The sequence below is a fragment of the Rhinopithecus roxellana genome, chromosome 11 (assembly GCF_007565055.1).
Source record: "Rhinopithecus roxellana isolate Shanxi Qingling chromosome 11, ASM756505v1, whole genome shotgun sequence".
Taxonomy (NCBI): Eukaryota; Metazoa; Chordata; class Mammalia; order Primates; family Cercopithecidae; genus Rhinopithecus; species Rhinopithecus roxellana.
In genome coordinates this window covers 26,039,241-26,052,839 of record NC_044559.1, presented here as the reverse complement: position 1 = coordinate 26,052,839, position 13,599 = coordinate 26,039,241, and the positions used below count along the sequence as shown (strand labels likewise).

At 47.2% G+C, this 13,599-nt stretch overlaps 1 protein-coding gene across 1 annotated transcript; it reads left to right on the top strand.

Annotated features, from left to right (window-relative positions):
* The first annotated feature begins 777 nt into the window (after window positions 1-777).
* UCN3 (urocortin 3) lies at window positions 778-9,085 on the top strand. The gene is made up of 2 exons (XM_010366486.1): window positions 778-999; window positions 8,591-9,085. Exon 2 carries the CDS (start codon window positions 8,597-8,599, stop codon window positions 9,083-9,085), a length of 489 nt encoding a protein of 162 aa, XP_010364788.1. The 5' UTR covers window positions 778-999; window positions 8,591-8,596.
* The last annotated feature ends 4,514 nt before the right edge of the window (window positions 9,086-13,599 follow it).

Sequence of the window (13,599 nt, the reverse complement as noted above, 5' to 3'; positions counted from 1 at the left end):
CCCACTAAAACCTCCAGACCTCTGGTGTATGATGACCTACTGTCATAGCCCAAAGGAATAGTTGAGTTTCAGGCATCCAGAGAAAAATATGGGTGTAAAGCTTTCCCCTCAAATTTATTAATGACTAGATGGTGCTCAGTTGTTTTCGTGGCAGGCTGCAGAGAAATCTTAAACTTTTATGTTGTTTCACTGAGGGTATGGCAGAAGAGTCCAAGGAATGTGAAAGGAGAAACTCGCAAAATTCGACTTTACGTGGGGAGCAGGCACCGAGTGTGTGGCAAGCACAAGGGGCTGCATGTGCGGCCAGATGATGCTGCACTGTCAGAACCCACAAAACAACACAGCAACAGGTGGATTTCAAATCGCTTCTCTGCTTTCAAAGCAGGTACAGATTCTAGATTTCCAAAAGGAGAGTTAGGGCAAGGGGAATGTAGAGGAAATTGAAATTAGTTAGAACTAAGATCAGCAATAAAATTCCTCAAAGACACTGCTTCTCACTTTACCAGGGTTTTTGTTTTGAGTTTTTATTTCTTCTTTTTTTTTTTTTTTTTTTTCTTTTTTGTTCTTTGCTTTTATCAATGAAGCAAGTTGCTAGGATGCAAGAGCAGTTGCGGGTGGGGGTGTAGGAGGGCGGGGGGAGGTAGGAGGGCGGGGTGGGAAGCAGAGGTGGGAGGGGTCGAGGTTGGAGCACCTGTCATCTGCATGACGTGGACGGCTGGTTCTGGTTGTATTTTAAATGAAATCTCATCCCAGCGTAGACACCACGTCTGGAATTACGATCCACCCTGTGATCTGTCACTTTTATATACACACAGGGGAGGGGACCGTTTCCATAGAGAGGGAATATCACAGCCCACTTAGGAGCAATACCGGAGAAGCAGGAGCCCAGACCTCAGAGCAGCCAGAAGTTCACGGGGATGTGCATGGGGCCGTCCTCCTGGCCCTGAAGCTGCACCGGCCTCCCTGAGCCTTTCGCTGCGGAGGGAAGTCCACTCTCAGGTAAGGTTGTGGTCGAGACTGACTTACGAAGGGTAAATGGATCTGCCCTAAATTAAGCAGGAGGTCCCGTGCACCGGACAGGTGCGAGAGATGAGAGCCGCTAGCGCCCCTGGGTGGAAGCCCGAGGGAGCGATGCTGAACGCCCCCCCCCCCCCCCCCCACTCAATCAGCAGAAATCAGCCCCAAAGGGACCAGGGGAAGTTTCCTGGGGAGGCACAATCCCATTCCCATGTTGGTATAGAAAGACCCGCTTTCCAAAGGTGTTAGATCAGAGGCAGAATGTGTTCACACAAATCTATTTTCTCTGAACAGAGTTCAGTTGTGCACAGGAAGGTCAGTCCTTGGCGACAGTTTACAAACTGGGGATGGGGTAGGGATGCCAGGGCAAATGGGAGCCACAGGACACGACTCTACAGCACCTGCAGAGCAGCGAGGACACCTGCACTTACTGTTTACCTGTAGCAGAGACCTTTGCCTGTGCCATCTCCCGTCACTCTCGGGCACACCTGAGAAGCAGGTAACGTCTCCTTCCTAGGATGCTGCAAGCGAAACACAGGTTAAGTGATTCACCCAAGAAAAGTCAGAGGCGAGGGAGTTTTCCCAGCCAGGTCCTCGGCCATCAAAGCCCAGAGTCCTTTGCCACACTAGGCACATTGTGGGGGTGTGTGCAGATATCTACAATGGCTAAATGCTACCTGTGAAGGGGAGATGGATGTTTGATGTTCACGTTTTCTGAGAGAAAAATCCTGTTTGCAATTTCCTTCCCAAGCATAGCCACCTACCAAAAAATAACAAATGTAAGATTTTTAAAATGTTTTAAGTGGTCTAGTTTTAGTTTAACTTCTTATCAGTGTTTGCAGACAAACGGAGCCCACAGGAATAGCTCTGCACTTGGCAGAGCTGTGTGATCAGTGCTGTTTGCCTCCTGCCTTTGCTGCTTCATGCCCTGTCCTCTCCCTGCGACGTGCTGGGAATTGGAGGCTGACCCAGCTCCCTCATGTTTCAGTGCTTGGCTCTGCCACAGCTCCCAGAAGTAACTGTGTCTCTTTACAGCACCCTGGACAAGTGCTACTGTCACTGTAGCCCAAAGGAATGGTTAGTTTCAAGCACCCAGAAAAAAATACAGGTGTAGAGCTTTGCCCCTCAACTGTATTAATAACTAGATGGTGCTCAGTTATTTTTGTGGCAGGCTGCAGAGAAATCTTAAATTTTCATATTGTTTCACCAAGGGTATGGCAGAAGAGTCCAAGGAATGTAAAAGGAGAAACTTGCAAAATTAGACTTTATGTGGGAAGTAAAGAGTGTCTTTTCTTTGAGGAGAGTTCCTTTTCTTTTATCCTATAAACCCTAAACAAATCTAAACTGATCCTAAAAAGAAAAGTCCCAGAAAGAAATCTGAATCTACCTTCCAGCCCCCCGCCACTCACATACTTTGATGGTGAAAATACCCAGGGTTGCAAAGAACCCTTACATTTTAAATGATCTAGAATTAAGCTCAGCACCGGGCATTCCCATCATGTCCAATTCACAGTTCTGGGAGGTTCCTTTGCTGTGTAACTTTGCATCATTGCTGATGGTGAGGGGACACCTTCCAATACCCTCACAACCCTGTTCAGGCTGGAGCTGAGGGTTTGCAGAGAGAGGAAGGTCTGCCACCTTCAGATGCACCGAGAACAGAGCGCCACGCAGGACACTTGCTCCCTGACACTTTTACAGATCTTTCCACACCTTCAGCACCCTGAAGAATGTCAATACAGTATTCTTCTCTGATGGTACACTTGGGATTTGAAAAATAAGATGGCAATGCATTTTTTAAAAGGCACAGGCACAATATTTACAAATTGACCCCAAAATGTGGGAAAAAGTAAATGTAGAATTAAAAGGGATCTCACTTCCTCTCCCCAGTGCCTTGGTTTTGCAACTGAGATGAGACAGGTAGCACTTCCAGGCGGCACATCCGGATGGTTAGCCCATTGCAAGGGAAAACCTAAACTTTTTCACAGGAAAACTGCAGAAAGTTACTTGGACACAGTTGTTTCATGTTCAGAAGCCCTCAACTTTTCAGTGACTCTAGGTATACATGTATGATTTCATTACCAAAAAAAAGTATGCCATATAAAAGATTTTTTCCTCTATGATATGTAACAACACGATTTGCAGAGAGAATGTACATCCATGAAAGAATTTAAAGAGGTTGTTTTGCCTTGGAAAATAAATTGATTTAATTAAGTGCCTGAATACTAATGTGAATTTCAATTCATTCAACAAATATTGATTGAGAATATGATTTAGTATAAGACACTATTGGCCATATCAGGCTTTTCCAAGCATCCTGAGTCACTCTGCTGAGAGCCAAATGGCCCAGAGGGAATATCTCTGCATAGTGAAAGGCTTGGCATATTGAGCAGAAATGGAGATACCAAAGAAATGTAACACCCAAAGTGTCTTTAAGGGGTGGAGATAGACAGGTAAACTCAGGTGTTGATTTACACTAAAGGGCCAGCCCGTGTGGGCAGAGCCCCAAGATGGGCTTGGACTCAGAAAGTATTCTGAGTTCTCAGTAATATTTGCAATTATTGTGCAAAGTTCCAGGTGTTTGAGGGTAAATGCAGAATGCTGCCCTGGGAAGGAAATAGAGAGGAGCAGGGAGGGGTTCCCTGGGCTGGGGTGCAGGGTTTGAGTGAGGAAGTGAAACAAACAAATAGGGTGGTGGGGCAGTGGGGAGAGAGCCATGTGGAACCCACAGGGGGAGGCCTGAGGGTAGCTCCAGGGCCGCATCTCAACGCCCTCTTTTTTTTTTTTTTTTTTTTTTTTTTTGAGACAGAGTCTCACTTTGTCACCCAGGCTGGAGTGCAGTGGCATGATCTTGGCTCACTGCAACCTCCACCTCCCAGGTTCAAGCAATTCTCCTGCCTCAGCCTTCCGGGTACCTGGGATTACAGGTGTGTGCCACCATGCCTGGCTAATTTTTGTATTTTTAGTAGAGACATGGTTTCACTATGTTGGCAAGGCTGGTCTCAAACTCCTGATCTCAGGTGATCCACCCACCTCGGCCTCCTAAAGTGCTGGGATTACAGATGTGAGCCACCGGGCCCAGGCAGCACCCTCTATTTTAGCTTCCACCCACCCAGAGTCCAGGCACCTTTCATTTGGTGAAAATCGAGAAATCATTTCATTCTCCCAGTGCTTTTTGTAGAGGGGCCTCTGGCTTTCAGAAGTAGAAAAAGAAAGAAATCAGAACAAAGATTCTCGAACTCAATCCTCTGCTCTCACAGAGGAAAATACTGAGGCTCTAGGTGGTTAGGCACGAGCTAGGGAGTGGGAGAGACAGGACTGAGTCTGGTGGTGAAAGGAACGAAGGGATGAAGGAACAAAGGGACAGAGAGACAAAGTTTCTCCACCACTTTCCCACCGGTATTAACCCTTTCCAAATTGGTTTTTGTTTTTTTAAACCCTTTCAGGGTTAGCAAGCCATTCGAAATAATTTCCAAGCTTTAAGATGCCTTCAAGGTGTAAGGCAGCTAAAACTACGCTTCATACTCTATTTAAGAAAAACAACTCATTAGGTCCTCTATAAATGAGAAAACTGAAGGTCTAGTTATTGAATGCAATATTTAAGGAAACAAAAGCCCATTTTCCACAGGGATCGTTAGTGAACTCCTGGAACTCCAGTGTACAGTTCTAAGGAGTCCAGAGTCAGGTCGGAGCACTCAGAGCAGCGGTTCTTAGAGTCTTAGAGTGTGGTCCTCAGACCTCAGCATCAGCATCACACGGGACTGTGCTAGAAATGCATGTTCTCAGGAGCATCCCAGACCTAGTGACTCAGAAACTCTTGGGATGGGGCCCCACAGGCTGTGTTTGAACTGCTCCTTCACGTGAGTCCAAAGCACCTGAAAGCTGAGAACCACTTAGTAGTTAGACTAAGGGCAAACGGAGTCTGCATAGGTCAGGGTGGAGAGGATAGCACGGAGTCAAAAGCTACAAGCCAGAAACACGCTACAAAAAGGACATTGGTCTGCAGGATGAAATCCTTGCTCAGATTTCCTGGCCTCTCTGTACCTATGTATACTGCGTATGCACATCTGTGTGTGTAAAATGCATTTCTGAAAAGGTTGTATGCAGACCAGATCTTCTCCTAAGAAGACATGGAGATTATTCAGGTGTGGATCAGCCTTGATTAAGCATCTACTTAGACCAGGAGCTTTCACACACACATTGACGTTTCTCATCTAATCCTTCACTTAACCTTTATGAGGTGGTTATTGCCATCTCATTTATCAGAGAAGGAAACTGAAATTCACAGAGGTTATCGGCCCAAACCCTCAGGCAAATAAGGATGAAGAAGGGATTCCAGACTGTGTCTGTCTAACTCCAAAGCCTGTGTTGTTCTCACTGCGCCAGGCAATATGCCCAGATCTGGTACTTCATAGGTTTGGACTATTTAAAGCAAGGATCAGGTGTTTTTTCACAAATTATGAAAAATATTATTGCATAAAATAAGCTCCAAATTTTTGTAATGCAAAATAAACTGAACAAACAAAACCAAACCTGATTTCTTAGAAAAAAGATTAAAGGAAAGAAAGGCAACAGCTGCAATGTGGAGAGCCAAGGGAAGCAACAGGCTTTGACAGGAAATGTGCCGGGTAAATATTTATCCATGTGTGTATATGTGTGTGCATGTGTGTGCATGTGTATGTGTGTAAGGGGTGTACGCATGTGTGTGCGTGTGTGTGTACATGTGAGGTATGTATGTGTGTGCATATGTGTGCACGTATATATGTGTGTGCATGTGTCTATATGTATGTGTATGTATGTACATGTGAGGTGTGTATGTGTGTGCATATGTGTGCACGTATATATGTGTGTGCATGTGTCTATATGTATGTGTATGTATGTACATGTGAGGTGTGTATGTGTGTGCCTGTGTGTGCTTGTGTGTATGCATGTACATGTGAGGTATGTATGTGTGTGCATAGGTGTGCATGCATATATGTGTGTACGTGTATGTATGTGTATGTACGTGCATGTGAGGTGTGTATATGTGTGCATATATGTGCATATATAAATATGCATGTCTATATGTATGTGTGTATAGTATGTATGTGTGAGGTGTGTGTGCACATGTATGTGCATGTATATATGTGTGTCCATGTGTCTATATGGGTATGTATGTACATGTGAGGTGTGTATGTGTGTGCACATGTGTGCATGTATATATGTGTGTATCTGTATGTCGGTGCATATGTATGTGTATATGTGTACATGTATATGAGTATGTGCGTATGTATGTGTCCACTTCTATATTCCTATGTGTCATGTGTGTGTGTCTGTTTCCAGGGTAAGTGAAGCAGCAGGGATTTACAGGATCCTCCTTTAGAAAGAGACCCAGGCTCCCTTTTTTAAGGGTCAGCTCTGGTTCTGTCCACTCTCACAGCCTAAGGCTGTCTGGATGGGCTTGGGTTGGGTCCACTGCTCTCACATGTGGGAAATGGCCTCGTCAAGGCCACACTGATGAAAAGCTGCAGAGCAGAGGCTGGAGCTTGAACCCCGACTGCCAGCCCTGCCTGACCCTGCTCTGCACTGTCACCGCAAAGAACAAAATGACCCAATGCCAGCCTCACGCTGCTGAAGGCCCGGGTGAATCGCCGGGTGATTTACTTACCCAATTGTTCTTATTTATTTTTAAAAAACTAACATAAGAAAAGAATTCTCCCACGTTGATAGTGAACCACATGTTTCTTGCTTGCTTTTGTGAAAGCCAAGTTTGTCTTCGGTAATAAAGTGACCTTCAAGTTCAGGTAAAGCCCCCAAAGGTGAACAGCAGAGCCTTTCACTGCTTGTGTCTCACAGGAGAGCCCAGAAGATGGTTCATCCTCACACCGCAATGAGAGAACAGGCATGTCCGGGTGTGAGCGGGGGCCCGCAGATGGCAGCCATGCTCTCTCTAGATGGAGTTGAGACAGAACTCCTGACATATGCACCTCACTGTTTCGTCCTCGTGCATGATGAAGGACAACAATGAATAAATAAACGTGATGTCCTTATTGCAGGGCTGGAGAGAATGTACGCCCGCAGACCAGGCAAGAAGGACTGGCTGCAGAGTGGGTTTGATCTCAGGGCACAGGAAGTCAACTCTGCCCACTTCACAATATCCTAAGGAACAGTGGCCATGGGCAACCTGAACTCTGACGGCCTCTGGCACAGCTACATGCTGCTACTGTGAAGGAGTCCCAGAGGGAGGGTGGCGGTGGCTCAGCACAAGCCCTTCTCCCCTGATGGGCATGGCAGTTCGATGTCTTGTTTAACACTGTTCATCAGTGAACCAGCAAGTGCATATGATGCTTAAAGCCTGAACAGTCCAAGTAAAATGAGGGTCATCCAGTTGGATGTTTTTAGAGCCACAACATTCCATATGCTAACGCTTAGGTTTTTTTCTTTCCTTTTTTTGAGACTGGGTTTTGTTCTGTCGCCCAGGATGGAGGCAGTGGCACAATCACAGATCACTGTAGCCTCGACCTCTGGAGCTCAAACGATCCTCTTGCCTCAGCCTCCTGAGTACCTGGGAACACCAGTGCACACCACCATGCCCACCTAATTTTTTTTTTTTTTTTTTGTAGAGATGAGGTCTTACTATGTTGCCCAGGCTGCTCTTGAACTCCTGGGTTCAAACAATCCTCCCATCTCGGCCTCCCACAGTGCTAGGATTACAGGTGTGAGCCACTGTGCCTGGCCAGTTTTTGTTTTTCTTTTTTTAAATAAGAGAATGGATTCAACTGGTCCCTATAGACTAGGATCCTTTCAGAGTTCTCAGTGTCTCCTTCTTGCCCTGGACAATCACCCTGACTCAGTCTGACTGATAACCAGGATCCCACACGTCTTAGAGACCACAGATAGTGTTGGCATTGAAGTCCTGTGGTTGGAGGACATTGGTGCTCCCTGGATGATACTTGGTCTCACAAAAAGACCAAGTATAAATTCATAAAGTCTACAGTAAAACCATAATTTGACTTCATAAATTCATAAAGTCTACAGTAAAACCAACCTAGTTATTAATAACAAATCTGATTGTTCTCAAGAAACTAGGATAGCCTAGCGAGAAACCAGCCTGATGCCCAGCCATGGTCTTTAAGCAACAGGGATATATTCAGTCAGCCTTGACAATGATGAAGGAATAAAATTTAATCGCCCTTAAAATCAACCACGGTAGGCTGCTAGGTGCTTACTTAGTACATTAGTTATTCGCTTTACAGGGGCAGAGGCTGCCTGCAAAGGTGAATCAAATAAAACCCATAAATACTAATGAGGTCATGGTTCTCACACTTTAGTGATCACTGGGATCATCTGCAGGGTTTGTTACAGTACAGGCGGCTGGGCCCCAGAGCTTTTGATTTACTCGTTCTGGAAAAAGACCTAAGAATTACTTGCATTTCTAACAAAGTCCCAGGCGGGGCTGGTGCTGCTGGTCTGGGGGTCATGGTTGGGGAACCCTTGCAGTGGAACATTAACAACACCCCAGTAGATTTTAATCCAGGTCCTCCAGGGCGCCAAGCCCCTCCCATGCCTCTGCCCACATCCCTGTTTTCTGCTGCAGGGAGAGATGCCGATGCCGGTCCACTTCCTGCTGCTCCTGCTGCTGCTCCTGGGGGGCCCCAGGACAGGCCTCCCCCATAAGTTCTACAAGGCCAAGCCCATCTTCAGCTGCCTCAACGCTGCCCTGTCTGAGGCTGAGAAGAGCCAGGGGGAGGAGGATACGTCCCTACTGAGCAAGAGGAGCTTCCACCACCCACCCGGCGGAGACGCCTCCTCGGGAGAGGAGGACGAGGGCAAAGAGAAAAGGACTTTCCCCGTCTCTGGGGCCAGGGGTGGAGCCGGAGGCACCCGGTACAAATACGTGTCCCAAGCACAGCCCAGGGGAAAGCCACGCCAGGACACGGCCAAGAGTCCCCAGCGCACCAAGTTCACCCTGTCCCTCGACGTCCCCACCAACATCATGAACCTCCTCTTCAACATCGCCAAGGCCAAGAACCTGCGCGCCCAGGCGGCCGCCAACGCCCATCTGATGGCGCAGATTGGGAGGAAGAAGTAGAGGCAGAGACTGGATGGGAGAGCAGCCCTCCAGGACAGAGGGCGAGGGGAGGGCGAGGGGAGGGCCGGGGAGGGCGAGGGGAGGGTCGGGGAGGGCGAGGGGAGGGTCGGGGAGGGCGGGGGAGGGCGGGGGGAGGGCCGGGGGAGGGCGGGGGAGGGCGGGGGGAGGGCCGGGCAGGGCGAGGGGAGGGCGAGGGGAGGGCGAGGGGAGGGCCGGGGAGGGCGGGGGGAGGGCGGGGGGAGGGCGAGGGGATGCCTGAGAAGAGAGTGTTCAGGGCTCCTCTCCCACACATCAACCCCTGCCAGGGCAGAAAGAGGAGCCACAAGACTCGCCTTCCTGCCACCGAATCCTTCCCCACCTTCTCACCCCATTAAACTAATGGCTTCTTCAACTCCTGGCTTGTCTCCATGCCTCTTCCTTCGGCCCCACTGCCTTCAAACTCTGAGCTTGGGACAGGGAAGAGGATGAGGGAGGGTCCTGGGGAGCCAATTCCCGTTCTCTCTCGGGGGATGGAGGGGGGAATGGGTCTGGGAGACCTTAGCAGGGGTAAAGGAGAGCTTAAGAGTCTTTGGATCTAGAGCCGTCCCCGGGACCTGGTCCCACTAAGAGACACAACCTGGGAACCGTTTCAGAGTGGGTGTCATGGCTAAAAGGGAGAGGGAGCTTTCAGTTAGCCCCTTGAAACATCCCAAACTCCTCTGTGGCTTGCTAGGGCCTGGGGACCACTAGTCCTGGATTTCACATTGAACCTGCAGTAACCTCCCTGTGCTAAGCTGGGTGTTGTGGCCAACACTAATGTCCAGGCCAGGCCTCTGCACTCCCCCAGTCAATGACCTCAGTGGATGGACAAAGCCAGAACTTAAAAAGAAGCAAACACCGCCAGGGAGCATATAGATGATGAACTGCAAAGTGATAGCAATTAGCATAAAAATGTAAATACGAGGAGTGCAGAGATGAGAACCTTCAAGATGAGCCAAATTCCAGTGGAAATGAACATCAGCAGCAGCTCTGATGGCCTCCTGGCAGCAAAGCCCAAGCCAGATTCCCAAAAGAGGGGCCGTGGTCCCACTCACTCCTGCGTGATAAGAAATCCTCAGTAAATAAAACAAACTTGTGCACGGTAAAACTAACAACACACACACACACACACACAAACACACACCAGCAACTAACACCACCACCACCAACAGAGGCAAAGTCAAAAGACAAACGAATGATGGAGCTGAAAAACTGTTTGCCACTCATATAAAAGACACATGGATGATTGGTCACATACACAAAGAGCTACTCAAAATTGAAAAGAACGAGAACAAACCCAGGAGAAAAACAAGCAAGGACACAAATAGATCACACACACACACACACATACACACACAAAAATTACAAATGGCTCTTGAAAAGATGCTCAATTTCATTCATAACAGCTGCACCGACATACAACTTCTTACCCATATCATTGCAGAAGTCTGTAAGTGTGGCAGCACACTCCATTTGGCAAGGCTGATGGCCACTTTCCTCCATTCCTGGTTTTGGGAGGGGGTAGAGCCCTAGAGTAACAATTTGGCAATCCTTATTACAATCACAAATTCATTTTTCCTTTAATCCAGAAATCCTGCTTCTGTCAGACATTATCTTACCGAAAAAAAGCTAGCATTTAAATGTTTAAAAAAGTTAAGATTGAAATTAAAAGTCCTCATCTCTTAACTGGACCAATGCGCCAACAAAGGGAAAATGCAACAGCAGTTTCCACCCTGGAAAAACCACATGGTAGAGCAGAAAGCATCCTGTCCCAAGCCCCAGAACACCCGTGACTAAGTTCTTCATATTGTGTGTCCACGAGCAAATTCTTTAACTTCCTGGGATGCTGATGCACCGGGAATCATGGCAGGGGCTGCGCCAGCATTAGCTCACTTAATTGCCACAATTAGATCTCAAGGTTATTATATTTTACATTCTGAAGATGGAGACTGTGACCCAGAGAACTTTTCCAAAGTCTCTGTGCTATTAAGTGAAAGAATCAAATTTGGCCACAAACCCTCTCCTTCCTCCACAAAGGGCTGACCCTCCATTGACACAAAGGGCGTGAAACGCCAGCCGCCCCTGCCTCACAGGGCTATCCTGAGGCTCAGATGAACTGTGCACAAAAAAGCACTGCGCAGAGATTGGGGTTGTGACTCTTACGTCCCCAGCAGGCGGGTCTGGTATTCGGAATGCTTTCAGAGCCTTACAGATGCCACTACGATGAGCATAAGGGTCATCTGTAAGGCTCTGATGGTTAATGAACTAAGGAGAGTTGGCCAAAACTGGAACCCACCCACCACAGCTGGGAAAGCACAGCTTTCCTGCCGGACAGCTACTGGCCTACAAGCCCAGCATCCTGTTGTGTTTGAGCTCCTGCAGAATCACAGCTTCATTTGGGAGCATGTAGTGCTTCTAAGCGTCTGTTCACGATGACATCAACAAGGTGAAGGTAGAGACGACCACATCCAAAGATCTCCACTATCTTTATCTGCCACCCAGGTTTCAGTTTACAACACATTTTGGGTGAAAAGAAGAACTAATATTGATCCTAATATTGTACAAGGAAGAAAGCCTCTGATGCCCCTCCCTCCGCCTCTGTCAGGGAAAGATAGAGAAACCGGGAATAACTTCACCAGCAGGAAGAATCAAACAATCCAATTTCACAGCCGGCTGCCGTGGCTACAGAGAATTTTGTAGAACATGGCAAACACCAGTAATCAGTGAGGTTCTCACTACATAGGGTTTTTCATTTTTCTTTTTGAGACAGAGTCTTGCTCTGAGGCCCAGGCTGGAGTAGAGTGACTACGTCACAGCTCACTGCAGCCTTAACTTCCCAGGCCCAAGTGATCCTCCCACCTCAGCCTCCCAACTAACTGAGACCACAGGCATGCGTCACTACACCTGGCTAATTTATTTTTATTTTCATTTTTGTAGAGTAGAGGTATCCCTATATTGCCCAGGCTGGTTTCAAACTCCTGAGCTCAAGGGATCCTCCCACCTCAGGCTCCCAAAGTGCTTGGATTACAGGAGTGAACTACCGCACCCAGTTGAGTACACGGAACTTAACACTGTGTTTGGAACTTTCCTGAGTGTAATAGTTTGTCATTTTTCTGAAACACAATTTTGAATTGCTCTGCAAGGCAGATGTGCTTGCGTAAGTTATTTATCTAGTGAGTGAGCCCAGTTCTCACCCAGCGTCTCTGTCTCTAAGTGACTCCGTTGCTCTCTGCTCATGACCAAGCAGGTCCCATATCATTGGAGGTCTGAAGAGGAATGCTTAGGTTTTTCAGCTAGACATGACTGCCTTTTGCAGAGGAAATCACTGACGAATGTGGCAATGCACAAAGCTCTCAGATATTCTCTGTACACACAGGCTCTATCTGATTCTGTTTGAGGAATATATCCAAGAACCACACCTGCTCCTCTGCGCTGCAGCTATAATACACGGACACGCTAGAAACTGTCTAGGAAAGGGCTGGGCACCGTGGCTCACGCCTGTAATCCCAGCACTTTGGGAGGCCGAGGCGGGCTGATCGATTGAGGTTGGGAGTTCACGACCAGCCTGACCAACATGGAGAAACCCCGTCTCTACTAAAAATACAAAATTAGCTGGGCCTGGTGGTACATGCCTGTAATCCCAGCTACTCGAGAGGCTGAGGCAGGAGAATCGCTTGAACCCAGGAGGTGGAGGTTGTGGTGAGCCAAGATCGTGCCTCTGCACTTCAGCCTGGCAACAAGAGTGAAACTCTATCAAAAAAAAAAAAAAAAAAGAAAGAGAAAGAAAGAAAGAAAGGAAGGAAGAAAGGAAGAAAGGAAGAAAGAGGCTGTCTAGGAAAGAATAGCAGGGGAAAAAGCTAATAGAACTGAATTCAATTAACATATTGTGTTTAATAAATATCTTTTCAAATTAAAAATAAAAACAGATTAATTTATCTTATAAAAGTTAGAGGATTTCCCAACAGAATTGTTTATGAGGGACTATGACTATGTTTGCCCTGAAGACTTCCCTCTAAAGCCAATTTAAATTTTAAAATAATGGTAGACTGGGCACAGTGGCTTACGCCTGCAATCCCAGCACTTTGGGAGACCAAGGCAGGTGGATCACTTGAAGCCAGGAGTTCGAGACAAGCCTGGCCAACATAGCGAAACTCTGTCTCTACTAAAAATACAAAAATCAGCCGGGTGTGGTGGCGCTCACCTGTAATCCCAGCTACTCGGGAGGTGGAGGCAGGAGAATCGCTTGAACCTGGGAGGTGGAGGCTGCAGTGAGCCGAGATTGTGCCACTGCACTCCAGACTGGATGACAGAGCAAAACTCCATCTCAAAAAAAGAAAAGAAAAGAAAAATAATACGAAATTTGGAAGTGCTTTTTTGGGGCAACAAAAATGAGTTTGTGTAAGTGAAAATTCTCAACACAATCCCAGTCAGATTACTTATTTTGGTTTAAACTCCCTTAAAAGTTAGTTTAAGGTCTCTGTTACAAATAAAATAAG

Excerpts from the sequence above, each read along its gene's own strand:
- UCN3 (XM_010366486.1), top strand. The coding sequence starts at position 8,597 with ATGCCGATGCCGGTCCACTTCCTGCTGCTCCTGCTGCTGCTCCTGGGG.